This window comes from Hemitrygon akajei, chromosome 19 (genome assembly GCF_048418815.1).
Source record: "Hemitrygon akajei chromosome 19, sHemAka1.3, whole genome shotgun sequence".
NCBI lineage: Eukaryota > Metazoa > Chordata > Chondrichthyes > Myliobatiformes > Dasyatidae > Hemitrygon > Hemitrygon akajei.
In genome coordinates, this window is record NC_133142.1 from 28,725,972 (window position 1) to 28,753,763 (window position 27,792).

Sequence of the window (27,792 nt, forward strand, 5' to 3'; positions counted from 1 at the left end):
CCTTGAGCATTGTGAACAGTTTTGGGCTCCTCGTCTAAGAAAAGATGTGTTGGCATTGGAGAGAGTTCAAAGAAGATTCACAAGGATGATTTCAGGAATGAAAGGATGACACGAGGAATGTTTGGTAGCTCTGGGTCTGTACTCGTTGGAATTTAGAAGGGTGAGGGGGAGTTCTTATTGAAATCCTTCAAATATTGAAAGGCCTAGACATGGTAGGTGTGGAAAGGATGTTACCTGTAGTGGGGGAATCTAGGACAAGAGGGCACAGCCTCAGGATAGAGAGGTATCCATTTAAAACAGATGCGGAGAAATTTCTTTAGCCAGAGGGTGGTGAATTTGTGGAATTTATTACCACAGGTAGCTGTGGAGGCCAGGTCATTGGGTGTATTTAAGGCAGAGCGTGCTAGGTTCTTGATTGGACACACATCAAAGATTACGGGGACAAGAGGGAGTGGAGCTGAGGAGGGGAAATGAAGAATCAGCAATGATTGAATGGTGGAGCAAACTCAATGGGCCAAATGGCCTAATTCTGCTCCTATGTCTTACGGTCTTACTCAGGTGAAACCTACATGGTCAGCACAGACAGCACCACCAGAAGTTGTGATTGGATCTGCTTTCTGGGAGCTGTGAGGCAGTAGCTCTGCTGGTTGTGCTGTTGTGACCAGGTGTCCTCACTCTGCCTGTTTTCTGGTCTCTTCTTGATTGAGAGTAGAAATTGGCAGGGGAATCCTCAGGTTAACCAAAGGTAGCATTGGTATCCTGAGGATAGTCTCCTACTGTACTCTTGGCTAACCAAGATTGTCCAAGATATCAGTTGAAAATGAAGATATTAGCTCTGGAAGTTACAGGAATGGTTATTTAAAAAGTACCACATTTGTACATTCTAATCCATTTGGAATAAGTCATGCACAATGCCAATTTATTGAAAATGATATTAATGAACAGTTTAAGGTTTCCTGACCCAGGCGCAAAGTTCTTCTGGCAAGTACTAAGGAATTATGAATAAGAAAGTTTAGGGAAAACTCTAGATTGATCTTTGTATGAATTTAATTCCGACCAAGAGTGTCAATAGAGAAGCAAGTTATTTTATGTTTTAGTTTAACACTAAATGTATAAAATATGATGGTTCCAGCTTTTTAAAAAGAAAATGTTTATATTCTGCAGCATGACTTCTGTGGTGAAACCAGAGAAGGTGCACCCTAATGTGAAGATCGACGGCACGTCATTGAAAATGATGCCTGTTCCCATTAATTCTGCCACTGTGAGTGCTTCAATAAAAACTGGCCTTAATAGTCCTACAATACCAAAGGCACCCCTGCCCTCCACTGGACAGATACCCAATGGTAAAAATCTTCTGTCAACTCCTTCATCCTCAGAAAAGAAACTTGAAGATGGTAAAAATATCAAGAAACCCTCTTCTCATAAGAGGCTGTCAGGTGAGTCTGAATAGTCATTCGTAGTACAATGCAACTTCTGTAACTTTTAGAGATAGAACGAGATAGAAACTTTTTAAAGCATTATTTCATTAGGGGAATGACAGTGCAGTAGTTAACTGAACTCAGTTTTGTGATTCATGGATTCCCACCATGGCAGCTGGAGAATTTGTGATCATGTAAATATATCTGGTGTAAACAAAAAGGTTTATTCCCAGTGGTGGTTACCATGAAACAACCATCATGGTAAATCTCATCTGGGTATCTTGTATTCTTCAGGGAAAGAAATGACTCTCCTCATCTGTCTGAATGTTTAATTACAGTTTGAGCTAATGTAGCTGGTTGTTCTAGTTAACCATTGTCAATTATTGAGTTTTGGGTGCTTTAGCCAGATTCAACCTCATAGTTCCCACACCCCGCACTTTCCATTTCTACCTCCTACCCAAAATCCACAAGCCTGCCTGTCCGGGTAGACCCATTGTCTCAGCTTGCTCCTGCCCCACCAAACTCATTTCTGCATACCTCAGCACTGTTTGATCCCCCCCTTGTACAATCTCTTCCCACCTATGTTCGTGTACTTCTCACGCTCTGAATTTTTTCAGTGGTTTTAAGTTCCCTAGCCCCCACTGCCTTATTTTCACCATAGATGTCCAGTCCCTATATACCTCCATCCCCCACCAGGAAGGTCTCAAAGCTCTCCACTTTTTGGATTCCAGACCTAACCAATTCCCCTGTACCACCACTCTCCTCCGTCTAGTGGCATTAGTCATTACTCTTAATAATTTCCCCTTTGGCTCCTCCCACTTCCTCCAAACCAAAGATGTAGCCGTGGGCACCTATATGGTCCCAGCAATGCCTGCCTTTTTGTTGGCTTTGTGGAATAGTCCATGTCCCAAGCCTATACTGGTATCCGTCCCCCACTTTTCCTTCACTACATTGATGACTGCATTGGTGCTGCTTCCTGTATGCATGCTGAGCTCATTGACTTCATTAACTTTGCCTCCAACTTTCACCCTGCCCTCAAATTTACCTGGTCCATTTCTGACACCTCCCTCCCCTTTCTTGATCTTTCTGTTTCTATCTCTGGAGACAGCTTATCTACTGATGTCTACTATAAGCCTACAGACTCTCACAGCTATCTGGACTATTCCTCTTCCCATCCTGTCTCTTGCAAAAATTTCATCCCCTTCTTGCAATTCCTCCATCTCCGTCACATCTGTTCTCAGGATGAGGCTTTTCATTCCAGGACGAAGGAGATGTCTTCCTTTTTTAAAGAAAGGGGCTTCCCTTCCTCCACCATCAACTCTGCTCTCAAACGCATCCTATTTCACACACATGTGCTCTCACCTTATCCTCCAGCCACCCCACTAGGTATAGGGTTCTCCTTGTCCTCACCTACTACCCCACCAGCCTCCGGGTCCAATATATAATTCTCTGTAACTTCCTCCACCGGGATCCCACTACCAAGCACATCTTCTCCCCCCCCCCCCCCCACTTCTGCTTTCTGCAGCGATCGCTCCCTACGCAACTCTCTTGTCCAATTTGTCCCCCCCCCAATCCCTTCCCACCAATCTCCCTCCCGGCACTTCTCCTTGTAAGCGGAACAAGTGCTACACCTGCCCTTACACTTCCTCCCTCACCACCATTCAGGGCCTCAGACAGTCCTTTCAGGTGAGGCGACACTTCACCTGTGAGTCGGCTGCTGTGATATACTGCGTCCGGTGCTCCCGGTGTGGCTTTCTATATATTGGTGAGACCCGACACAGACTGGGAGACCATTTCGCTGAACACCTACGCTCTGTCCGCTAGAGAAAGCAGGATCTCCCAGTGGCCACATATTTTAATTCCACGTCCCATTCCCATTCTGATATGTCAATCCATGGCCGCCTCTACTGTCAAGATGAAGCCACACTCAGGTTGGAGGAACAAAACTTTATATTCGGTCTGGGTAGCCTCCAACCTGATGGCATGAACATTGATTTCTCTAACTTCCATTAATGCCCCTCTCCTTCTTACCCCATTCCTTATTTATTTATCTATCTATCTATTTATTATTCCCACCCCCCTTCTTTTTCTCTCTTTTTTTCCTCTCTCTGCCCCTCTCACAATCACTCCTTGCCTGTTCCCCATCTTACTCTGGTGCTCCCCTCCCCCTTTCTTTCCTCCTAGGCCTCCAGTCCATGATCCTCTTCCTTCTCCAGCTGTGTAACCCTTTTGCCAATCAACTTTCCAGCTCTTAGCTTCTTCACTCCTCTCCCTCCTGTCTTCTTCTATCATTTCGGATCTCCCCCTCCCACTTTCAAATCTCTTACTAACTCTTCTTTCAATTAGTTAGTCCTGACGAAGGGTCTCGGCCCGAAACATAGACTGTGCTTCCTGTAGATGCTGCCTGGCCTGCTACGTTCCACCAGCATTTTGTGTGTTTTGCTTGGATTTCCAGCATCTGTAGATTTCCTCGTGTTTTGAGTTTTGGGTGCTTTGGTTAGTTCACAGTCACCTGTCACTTTAAACATAACATCAACCTGGTTCTTGTTCTGCACGTTACCTAGTTAAATAGTGATATCCACATTTCCTTTATATGCAAGGTTGTTGAAATTTGCATATTACATTTTGTTTTTCTAACTTGATTGTAGGTGACAAAAAGCCCTCATTAACGGAGCACAATTGTAATAGATGTGATGGACAGAGGTTTCTGTTTAAATGTACAAGATATAATAGTTGTGAAAGGGTGAGAAGGAACAACAAAGGCAACTAGCATAAGAAAGAGAAAGATGTTCATTTCAGTCTTCATGCCTGATTGCCAGCAGAATTTTGGCTTTTTTTTTGCTCCATTAAAACAAAACAGAAAATCCGTATATTCTGTGTAACACACTCAATTTATTCCATTGCTTTATTACAGAGCGGGAGTTTGACCCAAACAGACACTGTGGTGTTGTTGATCTTGAAACCAAGAAACCATGTACGAGGTCTTTGACGTGCAAGGTAGGTTACTGTTGCGCTTTGTCTTTTTTTTTAAATAATGGCTTGCTTGCTGCCACTGTTGTGAGAAGAGGATTATTTTGTCAGTTGTTTTACATAACTTGTTCTGTAGAATTGTTCCTAGTTTGCAAGCAAATTGTCATAGTCTGCTAAATGATTTTCAAGTTAATGGTTGAGCTCTGGCTAGGAACACGAAGGCAAGAATTGACAATTTCAAACACAAAACTCAATTCTGTCCTTTCTTCCCTGAATTGTACTGAGTGTTGTTATCTTAATTGTACACAGCTATATTTGCTTATTATCTGTCATCTGATTTCTAATAAATGCTGAATGTATTATTCAAAATATAATAAAACTTGTATAGTTTATATATCATCAGTGCAAGTCTGTGTAATATATAGGCATTTGAAGTTATTTATGGAAATATAAATGTTAAGATTAATGTTTAGAAATTTATATTAATCTTTTTCTTTTCAGACACATTCCTTGAGCCAACGGAGAGCAGTATTAGGTCGTAGGAAACATTTTGACCTATTGTTGGCTGAGCACAAAAACAAACCCAGGGAAAAAGAATCGCATAGAATCTCTGAACATCATCACCAGGCACCCCTTCTCAGGGAATCACATCCCTCGCCATCTAAACCTTCCCAGGAATTGCACCAGAATTCCCATGGAAATATTGCATCGGATGTAAAACAGACGGTGTCTGGGAAAACCAAATTTAACAATTCAAGTCTTCCAAGGTATGTTAAACTTGAATGGATAATGAAGTTTAAAAATGTATATGATGCAAAGTATGCACTAAACCTGATGGAGAACATTAGTATTTTGTGCAAAATTGATCAGGCAAATATAAATTAGTGGAGATTCTGAGTGTAAATAGAACCAACTGAAGCTCATAGAATTGTAGAACATTGCAGCACAGAATGGCCCTTTGGTCCAACTAGTCCATGCTGGACCATTACTTGATTAGTTCCATCGACTTGCACCTGCCCTCTGTGCCCCTCCCATCCATGCATCTATTCAAATTTTTGTTAAATATTGAAATCGAATTTGCATCCACCACTTGCACAGGCAGCTTGTTCCACATGTTCACCATTCTCTGAAAAGTTTCCCCTCATAGTCAATTTAATCATTTCACCTTTCACCTTCCACCCTATGACCTCTAATTATGGTCCCAGCAAACGTCAATGGAGAAAGCCTACTTACATTTAACCTATCTGTACCCCTCATACTTTTGTATCAAATTTCCCCTCAATCTTCTATGTTCCAAGGAATAAAGTCCTTGTAAATTTTCCTTCAATCTTATTAGCATCTTTCCTGTAGATAGGTGACCAAAACTGCCCACAATATGCCAAATTAGGCCTCACCAACATCTTACACAAAATCAACGTAACATCCCAACTCCTGTACTTAATACATTGATTTATGAAGGACAATGTGCCAAGAGCTTTCTTTAAGACCCTATCTACCTATAACGCCACTTTCAATGAGTTACGTACCTGTTTTCCCAGATCCCTTTGTTCTATAGCACTTGTCGGTGCCCTACCGTTCACTGTGTAAGACCTACCTTTCGGTTCTCCCAAAGTGCAACACCTCACCGCACACTTCTCTGCATTAATTTCCATCTGCCATTTTTAAGCTCATTTTTCCAGCTGGTCCAGATCCAGCTACAAGCTTTCATAGTCTTCTTCGCTGTCCACTGCACCCATAGTCTAGGTGTCATCCGGAAATTTGCTGATCCAGCTAACCGCATTATCATCCAGCTCATTGATATAGATGACAAATAACAACGGATCCTGCACCGATCCCTATGGTACACCACTTGTCACAGGCCTCCGGTCAGAGAGGCGACCATCTACAACCACTCCCTTGCTTCTCCCATGAAGCTGATGTTTAATCCAATTTGCTACCTCATCTTGAAAGTGAAGCGACTGAACCTTTTTTTTGACCAACATCCCATGTCTTGTTGAAGGCACCAAGAAATATTGACTACCCCTAATCAGCCCCCCTCTATTGAAACACTTGTATAATCTAGTCCTTTAGAATACCTTCCAATAACTTACCTACTACTGATAATAGGCTCACCAGCCTATAATTTTCTGACTTAATCTTAGAGCCTTTCTTAAACAATGAAACAACATTAGCTATCATTCAATCCTCCAGCACCTTGCCAATGGCTAAGGTTGTTCTAAATATCTCTGCTAGGCCCCTGCAATTTCTACACTAGCCTCCCACAAGGTGTGAGTGAATATTTTGTCAGGCTGGGGATTTATCCACCCTAATTTGCCTTGAAACAGCAAACATCTCCTCTTCTGCAATCTGTATAGATTCCATGACCTCGCTGTTGCTTTACCTCACTTCTGTAGACTCTCTGTCTGTTTCTGTCTCCAAGATAAATACAAATGCAAAAAAATTATATAACATCTCCCCCATCTTTTGGCTCCATGCCTATATTACCACTATAATTTTCCTGGTAACCAATTTTGCCCCTCGCTATCCTTTTACTCTTAATATATCTGTAAAAGCCCTTAGGATTTTTCTTCACCTTGTCTGCTAGAGCAACCTCATGCCTTCTTTCAGCCCTCCTGATTTCCTCCTTAAGAGTTCTTTTGCATTTCTTATATTCAAGTCCCTAATTGTTCCTACCTGCCAATACCTATGATTATCACCCTATTCTTAAACAGGGCCTCAATATCTCTCGAAAACCAAGATTCCCTAAACCTATTATCTTTGCCGTTTTTCCTGACAGGAACATACCCACTCTGCTCTCAGAATTTCACTTTTGACGGCTTCCCACTTATCGAGTTTGCTTTTGCCAGATAACCTGTCCCAGTCCACATTTGCCAGATTCTTTCTGATACCATAAGAATCAGCCCTTCTCCAATTTAGAATCTCAACCTGAGTTCCAGACCTATCCTTCTCCATAATTATCTTCAAACAAGTGACATTATGATCATAAGATGAATGTGTTTCCCTACAGAATCTTCTGTCACCTGGTAGGTCTCTTTACCCAACAGGAGATCTAGTATCACACTCACTCTAGTGGAGACTTCCATGTACTGTTTAAGGATACTTATTTGAACACATTTGACAAACCTTTTACCGTTTAGCCCTATTACTGTAGTCAATATGTGGAAAGATAAAATCAACTGCTATTACCACCTTATGTTTCAAGCAATAGCCTGCGATCTCTCTACAAATCTGCTCCTATAAATCCTGCAGACTGTTAAATGGTCTATAATTTAGTTTCGTTCCTGTTAGTGTGGCCATTCCTTTTTTAAAAATTCCTCCATTTTACCCATAAAGCCTCACTAGGCGAGCTCTCCAGTCTGTCCTGACCGAGCACCGCTGTGATATTTTCCCTGACTGGTAATGCCACCCCCTCCCCCCCTTTAATCCTTCCTGTTCTATCAGGTCTAAAGCAACGGAACCCTGGAACACTGAGCTGCCAGTCCTGCCCTTCCTGCAACCAAGTCTCACTAATAGCTACAATGTCAAAATTCCACATGCTGATCCATATCCAAAGCTCACCTGACTTTGCTACAATACTACTTGCATTAGTCCTACCATGTTCAAATTTTTGATTCCTGACTTTCTATTTAGGCTTAATAACACTTTTTTTCCACAACCACTCTACTCTCTGTTCTGGCACTCTGGTTCCCACCTTCTTGTGACTCTAGTTTAAACCACCCCCAGGTGCAGCACTCAGCCACTGGATTTCACTTTTGCAGGCCTTTGAAACTTGCACTCATCTAAATTAGCCCAGCATTCTGGGTTAGGCTACACAAACCTCTGTCACTGGTTGTCATGGAGTCTCGAGGAATTGAAGATCAGTTTTCTAATTACAACTCTGAACGCTGCTGAAAATCACTAGTATGAGAAATAAAAGGCTTTTTAAAATGTTTTTCAAATACTTTTTACAGGTGACTTTTAGTTTGAGGAATAAGGAAATTTGAGTTCCAAATGTATTTTTGAGGTTGGAGGTATAGGTAGTTTTCTTGTGTATCTATGCTTTTAGTTCGTCCTGAATTTATCCTTTTGAGAAAAATCTGGTCAAGGGTTATAATGCAGCATTACAGAGATCTCTGCTAAAAAGTTCATGTAGTCTTTAAAAAAGCTCAAATAAAATTTAAATAGTATGACATTCTGTTCAAAATTAACAGAAATATGATATAAACCTACAAATTGTTGTATGATGATATAAATCCAATACCTTACACTATTTATCCCCTAACTGATTGGCTGACAGATACCATTCTGTACCTGTCTATAATCATTCTTACAAACTAAACTTCAAGTATTGTTCAATCTCTCTAACTATAGATGAATTTGAACATAACTACTAAATTCTTAATGATTGTCTAGGTAAGTTGTAACTTGCTGCAAGTTCGACCTGAACCCCTGTGGCAATTTGATTGATGAAATGTTCTCTGTAATTGAACTGTCTTTATCTAGTTTGCTTGAACTATCAAGTGCAGTATGATATGGTGTCTAGCATTGGACCAACGAAGCTGTTTTGATGGAGAGGACGTTGAAAATCACGAAAATTGTGAAAGCTTGTGAATGTGATTTACTTGAATGATTTATCACCTTAAAAAGTAACTTTTGTGGACAGGAGCAAACATAGTGTTGTTTTCCATGTTACTTATATAATATCATGTACCTTTTTGTGATTTTGCTATAAATCCAGAAGAAAGTTCTATTGTGCAAGCCCCTTGTGATTTTTGTATGCGGCCTAATTGAAAACATAGGTCCTGCACTGGTTGCTCAATTTATAGCCTGTTTTCCTTCACCTTGAGTCTCTAACTAGAGAGGCCATGTGGTAAAACTGCTTGGAATGTGCCCAGGCAGAGTTAGCACACATTAGGGTAGTGTATTCTTTTCAGGTACCTTTCCTTTTAACTTTTGCACCAATTCAGACGTAGTAGACATTGAATGGTACTGTAATGGGAATGTATTAACTTGCAACTGAACATTTGCAAATTGGAACGGTAGTTATCCTTTATTTTGAATCTTCCATTAATGTGCCTGCCTGCTACGGATTTTTTTTATTAAACAGTTCATCTCCACTTAAGCATTCAAAATGTTCAATTCAGGTGCCACTATAGCGTAATGGTTACATGGCACTATTTCAACTTGGGGCATCAGAGTTCGGAGTTCCTTTCTGAAGTTATCTGTAAGGAGTTTTTGTATGTCCTCCCTGTCCACACGTGGATTTCCTCTGGGTGCTCCGGTTTCCTCCCACAGTCCAAAGACATACTGGTTAGTAGGTTAATTGGTCATTGTGAATTGTCCTGTGATTAGGCCAGGGCTAAATTGGTGGCATGGCTCAAAGGGCCGGAAGGACCTGTTCCACACTCTATCTCTAAATAAATAAGTAAATATTCGAGTACTTTCAGGTCTGTTCACAGACATGAAGTGTCAAATGTTTAATTATGTTTCTGCCAGTTTCACTTTAATATAATTGCGCTTTTGAAAGTAATTGTATAGATTGACAGACAGGATTATTTACACCTCGATTCAAACAAGAAATAGTGTCTATGATGACGGCCTCTAGTGCATAGATTTGTATTGTAGGTCAGTAGTTTAATATATTCTTTAAAACCAGTTATGGAAAAAAAATTGGCATTATATTAAATAGATTTTGTATTGGTGCAAGTCTTCAATGATTTTGAAAAAAAAAAGGAAAAATAATTCAAGATAATTGCTTAATGGGTCAATAGGATCATGGACTTGAGTAGTGATAAATTCACCAATAAGGTGCTTTTGCAAAATTTGGACGTACAAAAGAATTGGGTTTAGAAGTGTGCATTTGCCTGTAAATTGTGAAGATTTTCACAATGCGAACTGCTCAATTTGCTAAATTGTTAAATTAATTGTTTAATATTTGCATACTGTTATGTTAGTTTCCCTAACACTAATCATGGATATACTTTTAGGAAGGTGTTTGAAAGTACGGCATCCTGAAATATCGGCACGTGTTCACTCTGAACACTCTAGAATAGTGGTCACCAACCTTTTTAAGCTCAAGATCCGCTACCTCGGCCTTAGTAAAAGGCAAGATCAACCCCACATCAATTAGTTACACACATGCGCACCAGGGCAGAAAAGACCGGAAGTAAAACCCCACAACCCGGAAGTAGAAATAATATATAAACACCGGGGGTACCCACCTTTCTTTTGCACTGCGGACCGGTTTAATGTTGATAATATTCTTGCGGACCGGCCGATGGGGGTGGGGTGGTGTTAAACACGACCGGAATACAGCGATACTTGAAGCAGGTTCCTTATGTCCAGTCTATTCTAGTTTTCGCAGCTCTCGGCTTCTGTCCCGCTTGCTCATGTTTTTTCCGCTGAGAAAACTCAGCGAGTTTGTCTTTAAGTGCTGGGTGCTTGGACTCAGGGTACTGAAGCAGTTTTGAGTGCTTCATTGCCTCATTAGACAGCCTCCGGGCCCGAACTCAGCCTTCCGCCTGCCCGCCGCCAGACGCCTTGGCCAGGTGCAGCTGGTCGTGGGTGGGGTGAGAAAACAAGTTCAGGGCCGGAGGTCCCCATACCGGGGCCGCGGCGGTCACGGTCCGGAGAGCGCGGCCGACCGAGCGGGGAGTGCGACAGAATGCCCGCAGGCCCCCCTTGTAGGATCTATCGGCCGACAAATGTTTGTTTCAGTAGATCGCAGCGCGGTAGCTGCTCTGATACTTACGAAACGCTGAGTCCGAATTAGGTCGTCTGCAAATATTTTAGCACTGGGTTCCCCACGAACATTCGGTGTGCTAAACAGATTCAGAGGCAGCGCTCCAGGCCAGTAGCGATGGCACTTCCCGCCGGCCGCGCGAGGCCAACCGGTGATCCCTGGCTCGAGGGTATCACTGCGTTTAGTAGCCTGATGACTTTGTGTGGGTTCAAGTTCAACAGTGGGCTGACAGGGAATGAGGAAAAGTGCAGCTGACTCATAGCGTTTCCTCATGGCCCGATGGTTGGGGACCAGTGAATTACACTGTGTAGTGCGGGAGAGCTATACGCATGCACACTGGACAGAAAGAACAGAACTAAAACCCCGCAACCCGGAAACAATCTCTCAACTGTATTTGTGTATTTATTTTTCATTTTTTGTCGGGATCAACTGGGAAAGTCTCAAAGATTGACTAGTCGATCGCGATTGATGGGTTGGCGACCACTAGTCTAGAATATTAGGACCATATGTCAAGGACAGAGATCATAGAAAGTCTTTACTCAGATTTATAATTGATACTCTCTCTGCTATAGGAGACAATAGATGTTTGCTTCTCTAAGACTGCACTTGATAGATTTTTATTAGAATTTTAGAATCGGATGTCACCTGAATTGAGTAGCCTTGATCCTGTTAAAAGGCTGAAGGGGCTGTGAGTTTTGCTGATTGCTGCAAGTCTGCTCTTGAAATACAAGATCATTTAGAGGTCTTAACATTTTTTAAAAGTGATAAAACATTCAATCTTAATACCATTTGCTTATTGACCACAACCATAGTAGAGGGGATAGGCAAATTTTTGATGAGTTTAATACAAATATGATAAGTAATTGAATACAACAAGTGATCAATAATTATTCATTTTCCATATTTAGTCAGACCAGTGGTCCCTGTTTCTATCCCTTATCACCCATGGTTTTGTAAACATATTCTATTTGGTAATGATTTGGCAAAGTGAGAACTTTATGCAGTGCTGTATTCCTCAAAAGTTAATGTTTGGTTTTGACGTGGGTCCTGTTACAAGCTATTTGTAATGCAAAACAAACGTCTTTCTTGATGTATTTGGTATAAAATTGTAGCTTTCTCTAGAGACTGATCACAAGTGTTAACTTTGTTATTTTATTTTGAAGGCCTGCCAGTTCATTACAGCACAGTGGCAATACCATCACTGACACTGCATCGGTACATGAATTTCACCCCTCACTTGTAGGACAAGACTCGGTGTCCAGGTTGTCTAGTGATGAGGGAGAATGTGAAGAGAAAGAGGAATTGGTGGAAAAGCTAGACTGCTATTATTCTGGACATCACCCTCGACCAGCAGCTGTGAGTTTAGCAAATTGAAAACAAAATATCTTGCTTTGCTATGGTAGACATTGAACTTTTCCAGCTATTTTTACAATGTTGTGTCATTTAATATCAAGTATTGCATATGTTTTGTCTGAATTATTTCTGTCGACAAATAATAATATTCTGTGTAACTTATCCGATAAACTAAGTCTCAATTTCTTCAATCAGTCTGAATTTTTGCTCCACAATCTTGTTTTGAATTAGCTTTGCACCTTTGGAAGCCGACATATTGGCCGAGGCTGCTTTGTGTTTGACAGACGATGGGACCACTTTCGTTGTGCATTTAGTTCCATGGTTGAAAAACATCTTAATTCACAGATGTGGAAGTAAGTACATAACAAAATAAATGGTTAAGGTTTTCCATTTTCAGACTTGTGAAAGTTGTTCCACACAAATTCAATCAGACGTTACAAAAGATGGTTAATTATTTGTAAGTTGAGAATTGAAGTAGTCGGTTTGTACACAACGGGGTCCTGTGGATAACAGTGGAAGACCAACCAGATATTTGCTTTTATTAATGTTGGTTTATGGATAAATATTCCTCAGGATTCCACATAAATATATAATTATATAATGCCTTTCACTTTGTAAAACTTCCCAATTTCTTTTTAAAATCATTAAATGGTAAATGGTAGGGCATTGAAGAATGCAGTAGAACAGAGTGATCTAGGAATAATGGTGCATAGTTCCCTGAAGGTGGAATCTCATGTGGATAGGGTGGTGAAGAAAGCTTTTGGTATGCTGGCCTTTATAAATCAGAGCATTGAGTATAGGAGTTGGGATGTAATGTTAAAATTGTACAAGGCATTGGTAAGGCCAAATTTGGAGTATTGTGTACAGTTCTGGTCACTGAATTATAGGAAAGATATCAACAAAATAGAGAGAGTACAGAGGAGGTTTACTAGAATGTTACCTGGGTTTCAGCACCTAAGTTACAGGGAAAGGTTGAACAAGTTAGGTCTTTATTCTTTGGAGCGTAGAAGGTTGAGGGGGCACTTGATGGAGGTATTTAAAATTATGAGGGGGATAGATAGAGTTGACGTGGATAGGCTTTTTCCACTGAGAGTAGGGGAGATTCAAACAAGAGGACATGAGTTGAGAGTTAGGGGGCAAAAGTTTTGGGGTAACATGAGGGGGAATTTCTTTACTCAGAGCTGTGTGGAACGAGCTTCCAGTAGAAGTGGTAGAGGCAGGTTCGATATTGTCATTTAAAGTAAAATTGGATAGGTATATGAACAGGAAAGGAATGGGGGGTTATGGCTGAGTGCAGGTCGGTGGGACTAGGTGAGAGTAAGCGTTCGGCACGGACTAGAAGGGCTGAGATGTCCTGTTACCGTGCTGTAATTGTTATATGGTTATTATCAAAATTTTACACTAGGCTGCAAGAGGAATTGGGGAAGGTGTTCACAAATCTGGTCCTGGAGGAGAGAAAGGTACAGACACAGGAAGGTATAGAGAGGACTTCAAAAATGGAGGATTGTGGCAGCTCAAGGGTTGCTACCTCTGGTAATAAAATTGATGTACACAAGGGACCAAAAATGGGGGTGTTCACATCATCTTGAAGGCTTGTTTGGCTGGGATTCACAGATAATTGTGTTTGCATATTCTCCCCATGATTCTCTGGATTTCCACTCAATGGGTTTGGGTTTGTTCTACATCCCAAGATGTGCTTGTAATTGCAATGGCCACAGAATATTACTACTTAGCAGCTGTATGGGAAATGAATTAAGTTAACAGGAGGTTAGAGAGTGTTGAAGGCCTACTGGGAAAATAAGGAGTCGTAGGTTTGTTTTGTTGGGAGCTGACGTGGACCTAATCAGATTCCTTCTGTGAAGTAATATGTAAAATGATGAGATTGGTGGAAGGTCTATGGATAAATTTGAAACCAAGGGTGAAATCTTTTGATCCAAGTATGTCACAGGAGTATGAGTACACATGACAGTATAAGTCAGCACATGAGAATTTTGATTACCTTAATTCTATTGAGAGTAGACTAGAGGAGGAGAGCACATATATGCAGTCTTGGGGATGTGCACGCCAGAAATGATACCTATGGCTATGGTGCAGTGCTTATGATAGGGGTAGAAAACAGTGGCCCCAGTCTTCCTGTGTATAGTAATTTGGGGGGAAATACCTACTTGGCTAAGCAAAGTACTAGTTTGAGGTAGTGCATAAGTTCATAAACTGACAAGTTTCCAAGTGCTAGGAGGCAGCATGCAAGTGGAAGTTTTTGAGAAATCTCGACATGGAAGCCATGAGAACTGCTCTGCTGCTTTTCGCATGTGAATCTTTCATATCCACCTGACTGCATGTGCAGCCTTGATTTTGCATCTCATCTTTTCCTAAAAGGCAACTTCCAAAATTGCAAAAGTTTACCAGTAATCCACCCTGTCTGAGTAATATGCTAAACACTCTGGATAAATATTGATTCAACACAGAATCTGAACAATATAGAGTAAACTTCTTCATAGTCAGATACAGCTGAGAGAATAAACTATATAGCCTGAGATCTGCAAATAGAGCAGATAATGAAAATGTAAGGAGACTATGAAACTGAAACGGTGAGATTATTCTTCAAAGTCAAAGATTAGACCTCTGAAAATAAAAGTAGTTAAATTGTAGATTGATTAATTTTATTACTCTACGAGCTGAAAATATTAAACCTTACGTTTTAATTGTATCTGTTAACTAGAAAGATAATGGTGGCTAAATTAAATCATTTTTTCCCCCCAAATTTTTGTCTAGATGGGTATTTGTGAAGTCAGTTTTTAGTTAAAATCCTCAATTTTGGAAGTTAAAAAAATCTTAATTTTTATCTCTTTCAGAAAAATTCCTCCTGCAGTGGATAGTCCAACATCAACACAGTCAGTCCCTCACAGCACTGGCATGATCTCCTCACAGCAGTCGCATTCTAGTGTCAATACTGCAGGTTTTGTCTCCTCTACAACAGTGTCCTCCTCATTGACATCTCCAGTGTTGGTTTCTTCTTCATTTACATCAATTGAAAGTAAATCTGTGCTATCATATGCAACTACTCTGAATGCTCACCCTGCTGCCTTGGGCGCCATAGACCCTGCTTATTGTATGCAATCTAGACATATATCTTCACCTTCTGTGATGCCTTCTGGGCTTTCTTCAGTTCCTTCACATGTGTTTAATAAACCTCAAAAAGTGAAACCCAGCAAGTCTTTTAAACCTAAAGATTCATCATCTACCAGCAGTAACAGTAATAGTAACTCCAGTAGCAACAATAACAGCAGCAGTTCTGGAAAGAAGAGGAAAAATATTTCTGCACTGCCATTGCATTCTTCCACTCATTCCACAGAATCTCTGAAGAAAAATTGTGTGAATTCTGGAAATCTAGGGACGTCTAATTACTCATTATGTTTCTCATCATCTCACAGCAGTACCCACAACATTGGCCTCAATTGTACAAACAAAATGAATTCTTTAGGTCTCAAACATGACCAGTCAGGAAAAGGGCTTCAAATGGGGATTCCTGCAGAATCGATTAAACGGATGAGTGTGGTTATGAACAGTAGTGATTCCACTCTTTCACTAGGGCCATTTGTCCATCAATCCAATGAACAATCTGCAAATTTGCATGGTAGCTTTTCACACCCACATGTACCACTGGACAAGCTGGAAGGAAAAAAACGGAAAAGCTCGCCAGGTTCAAGCACCATAAACACTGGTAACAAATCGAACAAGATAGCCAAATCACCTGTGGTAAACAATGTTCATTCGAAGCAGGCTAATGTGATCCCAGGAACTCCAGGAATTTCCAACAACACTCTCCTCCATCAGGTATGAAGTAGAAATGTATGACAAAGTTGCCATGTGTTAAGAGTACCTCTCAGGCCTGTTCCTACCATATGATTTTGGTTAGGTTTAGAATTGGGCAAATGTTAAATTATAATATTGTTATGCAAATATTTCTATTACCTTTAATGTTGTCCTATTTAATCTATTTACTCCTACAACAGCCTGCAAGTTCATGGAAATCAAGAACTTTGCACCAAAATTATAACTTTATCTCATTTGTTCTTGATTATTGTAGTACACTTGGTATTATCTGCCAGATATAACAAAAACGATGCTTTCATATTGTGAAGAATCTTAATAATTTAAACTTTTATATTGTATGCTGTTTCAATGTTAGAGGTCAGAATTTAGCAGCGACTCTACTTTGTCAGCAAGAATACCTGTCTATCTTCCCCTTGAACAACTAGTGAAATCCATAAGGAGCTGTTCAGGGTAAATGGGGTTAAAGGACTTTGTATCTGAACAATCTAATAGTTTTCCAGTTTTATTAGTGGCTATTATCAGCTAGGCACTTTGTACTGAAAGAATTAACTGATGAGTTTTACAAATTTCTGGGGCTTGGCAAACTGGATTTATAGTTCAAAATGTGTCTACTCCTTCCAAATGTACCTACAGGAGTGTTTTTATCACAAAAACCCATTCTGTTGAAGATAGCTTAGATAAATGGTGCCTTGTGGATATTTAAGCACACCCTTTTCTCTAATTGAAAAAAAGTTTGCAACTCATTTGGTCATATGGAAAGTTAAACTATTGCATTTCACTTCTTGTAGACAACATTCTTGGCTAGTTGTCCTTTATTGTTAAATGATTCCTGTCTCTTTATTTACAATATTACTGAGCAAACCTCAATATGCACCAGTTTCCATTGAAAGTATTTTTAAAAATCAGATAACAGGCTAATTGGGTGATGCAGGGTAAAATGTCTTTTGTTGCTCTTTCTGTTTAAGAATTTTTTAAATTGGTATTTGTAGTTGTTGGAGGCTGATCATTTTATGAAGACCTCAATGCAGGAGTCCCTTAGAGCAATATCTTTGGCCCAACCATGCCAGTTTCATGGATGACCTTCCTTTGCCAGGTAGTTAGATGCCCATTGATTAAATATTCTTTTCCATTTGCGACTCCATAGAAAATAAAGCAGGCCATATCAGCATAACGTAAAAATACTTCATTCCTGGGTTGATAATTGGTAAGCAACTTACTGTATGTACCTGAAGTTTAAGACTCTGATGTTCTCCAATATGGTTGTCTGACAACCAACTCTTGACTTGCGATTAATGGCATTTCCATCTCCAGAAATATTCAAGTCACCATTGACCAGAAACTCGAGAGGTCAGAGACTGGGCATCCTATAGCAGGTGATTCACCAGGCTGGAATGTGATGGCTTGCTTACTTGTCAGTCTGAAGGCAGCTCCAACAATATTCAAAAAGATTGATGGCTTTCAGTACATAGCAGTCTGGTCTGTCGACATGTCTTTCACAATTACATACAGTATTCACTTTACACACCTTGGCATACCACAACAGATAGTTATTTGTTAGAGCTTCTCCAACAACCTGATCCTTGAGGTGCTGGTAAGGTAACTTGAGATTTTTGTGCTTGAATAATGTTAAACTTTGTTTTATCGGTGACTTGTCAGACAGCCATTTGGATCTTACCATAATAGAAATGTCAGAAGTTATTACTTAGGGTAAGTGAGATGAGGTTTAGAGGGGAAGTGAGGAGGAATTTTTAAAGTAAGATGGATAAAATCTGGAATGCAGTACCTGAGTGGGGAACATAGACTCTTACATTTAGTAGTATCTAGACAATACATGAATTATTAAGGCACATATAAGACAAAGTTCTGGTAAATGGGATAACTCTAGGTGGGTAATCAGTAGTTAACATGGATGTGATGAGCTGAAGAGCCTCTTTCTGTGCTGATTCTTATCTCTACAGCTGTTTTGAGTGCCACTTTCTGTAGAACTGTCCAAATGACTTTTGTATAAATTATGGAATTGCCTACAGCATGGAACTGTTGTGCTTTGGGGTGTCACACCATAATCTTCCAAAGGGCAATTAATGCTGGCTTTGTTTATTAACTCATTTTCTTTAAGAGTAAGGATTGTTGTAAACTAAATTGAGTAAGCAGTCTTCTCGTGTTTATATTGTGAATTTAATGATTGGACTGTTTTTTTTTCAGCCAAAGGCTCGACCATGATAACAAATTTTATTCTGGAAGAAACTGGACATCTTTTTTGAAAAGTAAAAAATAGGCACTCTGAACTGCAAGAAGCCTTGGAGTTTTCTCAACTTCCCTTGTTCCTCAGGTCTGTGGACAGTAGAATCAAAATTGTATACAGGTTCAGAAGCCAAGTTTGTGGAAATGTCACTTTGTGTGGTGACACATTTTAAATTGAATTGACATGGACATTATGGATAAAATTGGGCTTGCAGTTGTTCAAATCAGTATTAAGTATTAGGTACGTAGATAGAAGAATGACTACTGATCTGAGAATTATGCAAAGGTTCAGTTTTTAACTATTTACTGCTGATGGGTGCATTTGCTACAGTTTTGGATGTTGAACTGCCAGATGTTTAAGCATAATTACTAGTGTAATGGGAATTCCATAGCCCCTTAACATCTACTGGAAATTTATATCACAGAGCAGATATGTTGTATTTATTTTTTCCAAGAGACGTGTGTACTTTGTCTACAGTTGAACTAAACAGTTGCCAAGTATGCTGACTTGTGTCAGGTAGATATTTTGATTTTTTTTTTGCTAAATCCACAAATCTTGGCTTTTTTTTTGTGCAGAAAATTGTGGAAATAAATTAACAATGGGAAGTTAGTCCAGCAAATGATTTGTGTATAGCGAGTACATTTTAAAAAACTGTGTAAATTCTAACTAATCCCTGGTTAGAAATACAGCAGACTGGAGAGCTGAAAAAGGTTGCATCATGTATGGACTACAGATGCACCAATTTTAAGTTTATGAATAAGACATTATGACGTGGATTTATTTTGTACTGTGTATATGGTACAAATTACTGGGGTTCGGTGGCATTTGCAGCTTGGTCTTGCCTGTTTTAAAAGGTGAGAAAATAAAATTTTAGTGTATGCTGCTTCCTCCCCCAATGGCTTATCAGTAGTCCACATTTTTTGCACTAATAGATTATATCCGTACTCCCACTTTGGAATAAATTTTAATAAAAAGGGATGGTGTTGTAAGTTTGTCAAATAAACGAAAGTATGTTAAATCAGGGATTTCAAAATGAAATTGAAATGAAAATTTCCACAAAAATCTTTAAAATGACCACTTTAGTGAATATTTGCACACTTTTCAACATTTTCCCTGTTGGTCTAAAAATTGGGGAGCATATCAGAAGAAAACAAATTTTTGCAATGTCAGCTTAGTGTTGTCTTTTTCTCCCAAATCTAGATTTTAGGACAAATTATGCACAGTCTGGAGAATGTGAGCATACACTAATACAGTTTGCCCAGTTAACCTTAATTTTTGTGGGCAGTGTAGTGAATTCTATATAAATTTAAACAATATAAAATAGTGTATAGCTAAATACTCTTAGAATCATTGTTGTATAAATGGCAGGAAAACAATAAAAGGAGCCACATTCTGCAAACAGTTATTCACAGAACAGTTCACACTGGTGACCAAGCAGTAATGCCATTTCCAAAAGGCTATTAAGAAAATTCTTAAAGGAAAGAAAAATGCCCCTCTCTGCTGTAATAAATGGCATACCTTTTGCATCCAAGTAGATATTTTAAAACTGGCTTATACTGAAGCTAGCTTGTTCCTTTGGTACAGTTACCAATTGTAACTCTGTTTTCTTACCCCAGTTTTCAACAAGCTAAGAGATAAAGTATGTCACAATTTTTGTACCTTTTATTTTGAATTTTCTTGTTTAATGGATTATACAAAAGTATGGAAATATCCCTATTTCAGAATGCATATTTTGTTAAAATTGTACATATTAAATATGTATTTTTGCACAGGTCATTTTCTTATATCCAGTTTTGGTACAATTTTGAAATCATCTGGTATTTATTTATTTAGGAATTAATAAATAACAGGTAAATGTACCTTATTGTTTAGATATTCACTGCCCAGTTACTAATGCAAAATACCTGCAGTATAAGATTTTTGGGGGCACTTTTTATAAAAACTTTCATCCATTTTGGAATTTGGGAGTGAAATGATTTATTTTTTGGAAGTGGGGGAGGGGAAGGGAAGGGAAGAGAAGAGAGCCTCAAACTATTTCACTAATATATATTCATTTGTTGTCTAACTCCCAGTGTAACAAAATCATTAATAAAAAACCATCCCAGACCCATCTGAAAAACCACTTGAACGTTTTGCAGCTTTTAGTCAAAAGTTAAAGTGCCTGATAGTTGCTTCAAAATGACTGTTTAAAATGAGCATCTAAAAATATTTAAATGCTCACTTTTGATTAGGAGCTTGGTTTTTTCCACCTAGTGAGTTCCTAATATTTCTTATTATGCTTAAACTTTAAAATAATTTGGAATCAGTAAATCTTTCACTTGTGAAATGAAACCAATTTTTGATTTGTATGTATATTTGTATGTGGTTATACCACCAGCCAAGAGCAAAACAAAAAGGCCTTTACATTTCTGTACCTTTGTTGAAATACCATGTTTTAAATAATTTTGACTATGAAAGAGGTCTAAAGCACTATTGATGTTCAGCTTGGCTTATTAAAATAATTGTACTTTTGAGTTTTACCCATGGTCCCATAGTATCTAATACTACTGGAATGTAAATATTCTCATCCTGACAATTTTGAAGGTGATGGTGCCTTTTTGAAAGGAAATATCTTGGATTTTGCTGAGTATCTCCTAAAGTTCTTTGTTGATTTAAATAGGGTTAGAAACTGTTCCAGAAAATACAATGTCAGCAGTATGTCTTCCCATAAAATAGTTTCTCAGCAAAACCTATACTCGTACTGAAAATTCATGAGTTATTTTAAAATGCTGAGTTGATCATTTAGAACACAAGTATTGTCTTAATAGGCACTCAAACCTGAACTGATTCAGGTTTATGTAAGGAATAAAACAATTGCAATGACAAAAGCAATAGAGACATGTGAAGAGTTTAACACTACACATCTCAAATGTGAATGTACGCCTGATAGCAAAGCATCTTGCTCCTGTTCTGAGCTTGGTTCTAAAAGCAACCTCCTGTGTAATAGTGTGAATAGTTTCAGAAGTACGCATAATGAAGCGCACTGGGTCACTATGGTATCAGCTGGACTTTGTGTTGCCTGCTGTATAATTCATGAACAAATGTCATGGGTCAGAATCTTTCGATATTTGAAAATGTATAGTCTATTTGTTTTGTAACAAGGTCTGTAAATAAAAATAATTTATACTGTTATTTATAACAAATCAAGTCTCTGTCTACTATTTGGGAATTAAAATACAAAATCTACTAAAGCCTGAACATGTTGATTTTATCTCTGATAAAGTGATAGTTTGGATTAGGTAGGAAACCTAATTTATGGACAATTGCCTGGTACAATTTCATATTTTAGGATGTTTTGCATTTAATATAATTTTAAAATTTAAATTAGGATGCTATGGTTCGTTTGAAACTGCATATAAGATTTCTGCCATGTTCTCCTTTAAAATCCTGTTAATTCAGTCCAAGTGCAAAATGTTATTACATTAATGTAGAGAATTCTATTGTGTAGCTTAGTTTGAGAGACGAATGTAATGGTTGAGTTGCTAATACACTCCATTGACCACCTGCAAAAGGAAACTAATTTAGACATGGTCAGTAGTAAAGAAAGGAAATTGTTCTTTATGTGGGGGATAAGGAATCTTTTGTGACATTTACATTATCTTAATTTTTTTGAAAACTCAAACTGTAGCTTTGGCTAAAATTGTTGCACTTTAACTATTTTTTATTCCTCAATGTGTGCCGCAATGCTTTTTGTAATATAGCAATGTTAAATTTCCACACCTTAATCTCGTTGCTTTTCTACCCTCTCATATTGGCACATTTATACTTGAATACATCACCTCATTCTTGTTAGTTGCAGAAGGGATGATATTATTTGTTAGTGCCATTTGCTTCTCCTCTAACTTCAGAAAACTGCTGATAATTACTTGATAGTTGCTGCCTAGAACCTAATTTCCCTCCATAAATTTGATTGAGGAAATTAACTGAAAAGCTGCTTACCCTCCCGACTGAATTCTATGTTTAGACGCAAACATTACGCTTCTTGCAATCTAATAAACAATATGTTTCATGATAAGGTGGACCTAAATAATAGTGGGACGAAAACTAAGGCAGTTGAAAACATTTAATTTCCCAGTGCAAAGTTTAAACACAATTTTAAAAATGGGAAATCCACATTTTAAAATACTGGAGACAAATTTGAAAACAGGTGTTGGGTGTTTATTTTATATACAGTTACTCAAATTGTTTACACAGCCAAGTAAACATTGAAGTCTGTCATACATAAAAGGTTAAACAATGGCACAAACTAAACCCATGATTTGTAAATACTAAGAGAAATAACTAGAACAATTCAAAAGTTAATGGCCATTGTAGACAGTTATCATCCATTAAACAGATTACATATTTATTACTCGTGATAGTTTTTGGACTCTGTTCAATAGCAGATCTCCCTTCTTTATGGTTTCCTGGTACTGCCAGTTCTTACTGTCAGGCCTGTAATTACAGTAGATTAGTTAATACTTTTAAGTTAAAATATCGTAAGAAAAATTTGGTGAAAGTTTGTCAACTTTCTGTAACACGTACCTGTTGGTTTCTACTATTTCATTCACTTTATCTATTTTACAATGTAGTCTACCAGCAGCAATGAAACGAGAGAGTTCCCTGTAAATCAAAAAGAAGTTTTACTAACCTTAATAAAAACCACCCAGTATAAAACTAATCCTGAAGCAGTGCTCTTAGTGGTATGCTTATTCAATATCTGTTCGGGAACAGATCGTGGATTTAAGTCACTTTCAACTGATTTCACTATTCAACCCCTTTGCACAGATGTTGAGAGGATTATTAATATTCTTACAAATGTTACCGTGTGAATTAAAGGTTACATGTCAAGAAGCCTCGATAGATTCAAGAAAGTTAAATCAGACAAATAATTAAAATCATGTGAATATTTAAAAGTAAAATTCAGGATTCTTTGCAGTGTGGAGGGATCTTGAGGTCTACATCCATTCTCCCTCAAAGTTGCCACACAAATTGATAAGAGTTGGTGCGGAGCATGTGTTATGTTGGTCTTCATTAGTCACAGGTTTGAGAGCAAGAGCTGCAAGGTAATGTTGCACTCTATAAAACCTTGAACACTTGGAATATTGTGTTCGTCTGCCTCATTAACAGGAAGGATACGGGAGCTGTTGCGAGGGTGTTATAATGCCGCCTGGTTTAGAAAGCATGTCCTATATAAGGATAGGTTGAACAGGCTAGTATTTTCCTCATTGGAGTAGAGGAGGATGAGGTAACTTATAAGAGTACAAGATTTTAAGAGGCATAAATAAAGTGGATAGACAGACTCCACCCCACCTCCAGGCAGAAATGATTAATACATGGGGGCATAATTTTAATTTAATTGAAGAGGGGGAATGTCAGAGGTTAGTTTTATGTTTTACACAGTAGAGCAACCTGCCAGGGATGGTTGAGGAGGCAGATACATTAGGGACATTTAAGAAACTCAGATAGGCAGATGGAGGGCCATGAAGGAGGGAAGGGTTAGATTGATCTTAGAGTAGGGTAAAAGATCAGCATGTCGTGGGCCCAAGGGCCCATACTGTGATATTCAATGTCAGTAAAAGTTTAAATTCAGTATACTCAGGATATAAAATTACTTACTGATCAATGAACTCAACACCAACACCAAAGGCTTCAGCCATGTAAGTAAGCGTTAATGAACGATATGATTCCAAGAGCTGACTATATGCTAAGATTCTCATTTCACGTACATAGTAGCGATAATGAGCAGCAAAGAGCCAGTCCTTTTTTAATTCTTGTTCTACTGTGGCTAAAGAGAAAAATGTTTATTATAATTTTTTAAATATGCACATAGAACATATACTACAAAAACTAACTAAAAATCATCTTTCATTGTGATAAACTTGTTACCAGTGAAGTTATTTTGATACTAACATTCTATATGCCTAACCTATAGTTAAAAGCGGCTTTACTGTTTCCACAAAGCCAAAGGTAACAGGTACTCACCAAGAGACTGGAAGAAAACACCATATCGGCACTCATATAAGGAAAATAGATATTGTCGGACTGCTGGAAGGCTATGCAGAACTTCAAGGATCTCTGCACCTTTGATGACCTAAATTAAAATAAAGTCTCAATTGAATTTCTCAACAGCTTGCATCAAGCAGAATATGATGGGCTTCGTGCAGGATTTGTATCTTTTACATCAATTTCTCCTGGATACACTCAAAAGTCTTTCAATCTCTATTCTGAAAATATCAATTAATTAGAATCCACAGCCTTTGGTGTGGGCTTTTATATATTCATTATCTGTGGAAGGAGTATATATGTTTCTTTCAAATAATCTAGCTATAATTAAGAATGTGAGCTAGTTTTTCAACCAAGATTTACACTTTTGAATAATTTCATAACTTAAATACTCAATGATACATTTAGTCATTTATGGAAATAACCCTCCATTTAAACCTTTAATCATACTAATGAATCAACACTAATATGGAGATAGGATGCCACCAAGGTTAGAGCATAATTTTCTTTTAGTCCTATCAGTTGAATTTTTAAAAATCCTCAATTGAGAAGTTAGTATTATTCAATTACCGTAGATGCCGGATTATAAGCCGCTACTTTTTTCCCACGCTTTGAACAGCTTTGAACACTGCGGCCTTTACTACGGTGCGGCTAATGCATGGTTTTTTTTCATGCCACCAAAAACATTTTGCCTCGTAACAGTAGACCAATAAAATTGATGAGTAGTTCACAGAGGTCCAATGAAATTGTACGATAAATCAAGCGCACTTTCACAATTAAATTATTGTAAATCAGTCATTTGTACTCACCCTCATCAACATGGAAAACACTCGAAGAAAAGCATTGTGCTGCCTTTATGGCAGTTATTTAGTTTATAATATTTTCACTTAGTAATTCATTTGTTAGTATTTTCTAGTTAAAGTTAGAAGTGTTTTAAGTATATTTGTTTTCTGTACTACATCCCGGGATGCTATGACGTCACATCCGGTTTCGCCGCGTCTTGTGGGAAAATACCGGTTTGCGATAAACGGAAAGGTGGGGGCGAGCGCATTAGACCCGCGCGAGAACGCTGCTTTTAAGTTAAAGGCGATCAATAACTTTTCCTGGTAGGCTGCAGTATATATTTTTTTACCAGTCGTTAGGAGATATTGGAATGTTGTTCGTGCACTGTTCAGTAAAAAAGTATACGCAACGTAATTTGTGTGTTACCGATACGTATGTATATTTAAAAGTAGCCGTGTTACAGGCACGGTTCGAAAAAAAGCATTTGCAATATGTATTTGTTTATGTTACCATACGGATTTAATTAAAAGTTAAAAAATCCTCACATGTAATATCTTTCTGTGTAAATATCTCATATTACAACGTGGGACACCTGCGGCTTAAAATCCGGTGCGGCTTGTACAAGTACAAAATTGATTTTCTTTCTAAAATTAGAGCCTGCGGCTTTTAATCAGGTGCGCTCTGTAGTACGGAATCTACGGTAATTAAAGATGAAATGCTTACTAGAAAGAAAATTCCTACAAATTCAGATTAATGTATACTTAAAAACACACAAAAATCTAACTTACGGTTCTGATACCCTTAGTTTGAAATGTTTATCTCTCCATAGCAAGTATCTGAATTATCTGTCTCAGTTTAATACTCAGGGTTGTTAGTAAAAATCTATCAAATTTTGTCAATAGCTTTGTGATAGATTGTAAATGAAACTTCTAAACAGAAAACATTTTTATTGATAGGCTCTCCTACCTTATATTTTACACTCAATATAGTTCTGAACGTGTTCTTGAATTCTTTAATTATCGGTAATTAGCTACAGAGTGGTCTATCTAGCTTGAGGATGAACCATTAGTGGGTCTTTTACAGCAGATATTTATCATTCGCTATGCTACAGAATGCAGGTAGCAATTCTATCCACTGTCCATGTTATTTCTACAAAGAACTATTCAATTAAGAACACTTTCCTGCCCCTTGCATTTCCTTCTGCCCCCAAATTATCTATATTTTAAAAATGTTACTGTTTCCACAAAGCCAAAGGCAATACATGCCAAATTACAAGTCATTGTAAAATAAGTCACCTTTGTCTCAACTGCTAATTATCATGAATGTTTGCTAATTAGTTTCCATCTCTTCTGCAAATGGAATCATTTATTTATTTAAACTCATATCAAATTCCTGATCAAGTTTGCACAGCCCTCGCTAATACACCCATGAAGGACTATAGGAAGCTTGCTAAATGGCTGATAGAGCTTATGCATCTTTGCCAGGCTGAGTGTAGGCTATCAGCAGAGCATCCAGAAGACACATGCCTATGGCTCCAAACTGGACAATGCTGGGTCTATGTTTTTACCACATGCACTTTGGCATGAACGCCAAGAAGTACTGACTGCCATGCAGCTTTGACAGTGCCAGAGCATCAGGACATTGGAAGTCTGTGACCACCATGGATTCCAGTTGCCAGGGTTGGCAATTGTTCATTACAGACAGTGCTGCCAGCATCGCCCATTGATTATAAGGCAGAATGCAATGGACTCTCACTGGAAGCTGCGAGCAGTACCAGGAACCGGACTAACGGGACACGACGCGTGACACTGCTTCAGTAGACATCACTACACAGAGGACTTTGTCTTGGATGAAGTTGCTAGACCTCTGCTGAAGGACAGTTAGTAGATCTTAAGAACTGCTAGCTTGTGGATGCAAAAAACATTGAGTCATTACCTGGATCCCCACTAAGTTCCCCTTGATGACTCTGGCTAGCGCATGCACCACCACATGTGAATTCACTTGCCGGCTAGCTGAATCCCAAGCCTCACCAAGCTCACATTTTGCACTACAGTCACAAAGAATGGGGTCGAGCACTACATTTCCATAACTAGCTCACCAGTCCACACCCACGTAGTCTGTACTCAGAAAAGCTGGCCGGCATACAGGCTAAGTATGCTATGTTTGGCATTGTATGCAGGTCAAATAGCCTTTGGGTTTCACCCCTCCACCTAATCCCCAAGCCAGATGGTGGTTGCCATCCATGCGGCCACTACCCTCCCATCTTTACCCGGTACCACATATTCAAGGCTTTTTGCCACGTTTAGCCAGAAAGATAATTTTTTTTCTAAAGTGGAGTTATTTAATTAGGGGCCTGTGTGCACTGACGACTTCACCAAAATTATTGTTATAACCCCGTTTGGTCTATTTAGATTTCTGCACATGCCATCTGGGCTGAAAAATTCCAG

The 27,792-nt window shown here is 38.7% G+C and overlaps 2 protein-coding genes across 4 annotated transcripts in view; one reads left to right on the forward strand and one right to left on the reverse strand.

The window, feature by feature from the left end:
* The window catches only part of atxn7 (ataxin 7), a 140,655-nt gene extending 118,930 nt beyond the window's left edge, over positions 1-21,725 (forward strand). For all 3 annotated transcript variants that reach the window (XM_073072311.1, XM_073072313.1, XM_073072312.1), the window contains 7 exons: positions 1,165-1,436; positions 4,333-4,415; positions 4,890-5,155; positions 12,273-12,465; positions 12,694-12,815; positions 15,315-16,296; positions 18,499-21,725. In XM_073072311.1, coding sequence (XP_072928412.1) covers positions 1,165-1,436; positions 4,333-4,415; positions 4,890-5,155; positions 12,273-12,465; positions 12,694-12,815; positions 15,315-16,296; positions 18,499-18,516 — 1,936 coding nt within the window. In that variant the 3' untranslated portion in view covers positions 18,517-21,725. The remainder of the gene's footprint in view (positions 1-1,164; positions 1,437-4,332; positions 4,416-4,889; positions 5,156-12,272; positions 12,466-12,693; positions 12,816-15,314; positions 16,297-18,498) is intronic.
* A 988-nt stretch (positions 21,726-22,713) lies between these two features.
* psmd6 (proteasome 26S subunit, non-ATPase 6) overlaps positions 22,714-27,792 on the reverse strand; it is a 29,245-nt gene continuing 24,166 nt past the window's right edge. Inside the window, exons 5-8 of the mRNA XM_073072315.1 lie at positions 24,542-24,650; positions 24,176-24,344; positions 23,102-23,179; positions 22,714-23,011 (exon numbers count right to left, since the gene is read on the reverse strand). Of these exons, the coding sequence (XP_072928416.1) occupies positions 22,915-23,011; positions 23,102-23,179; positions 24,176-24,344; positions 24,542-24,650 (453 nt within the window). The 3' untranslated portion in view covers positions 22,714-22,914. The remainder of the gene's footprint in view (positions 23,012-23,101; positions 23,180-24,175; positions 24,345-24,541; positions 24,651-27,792) is intronic.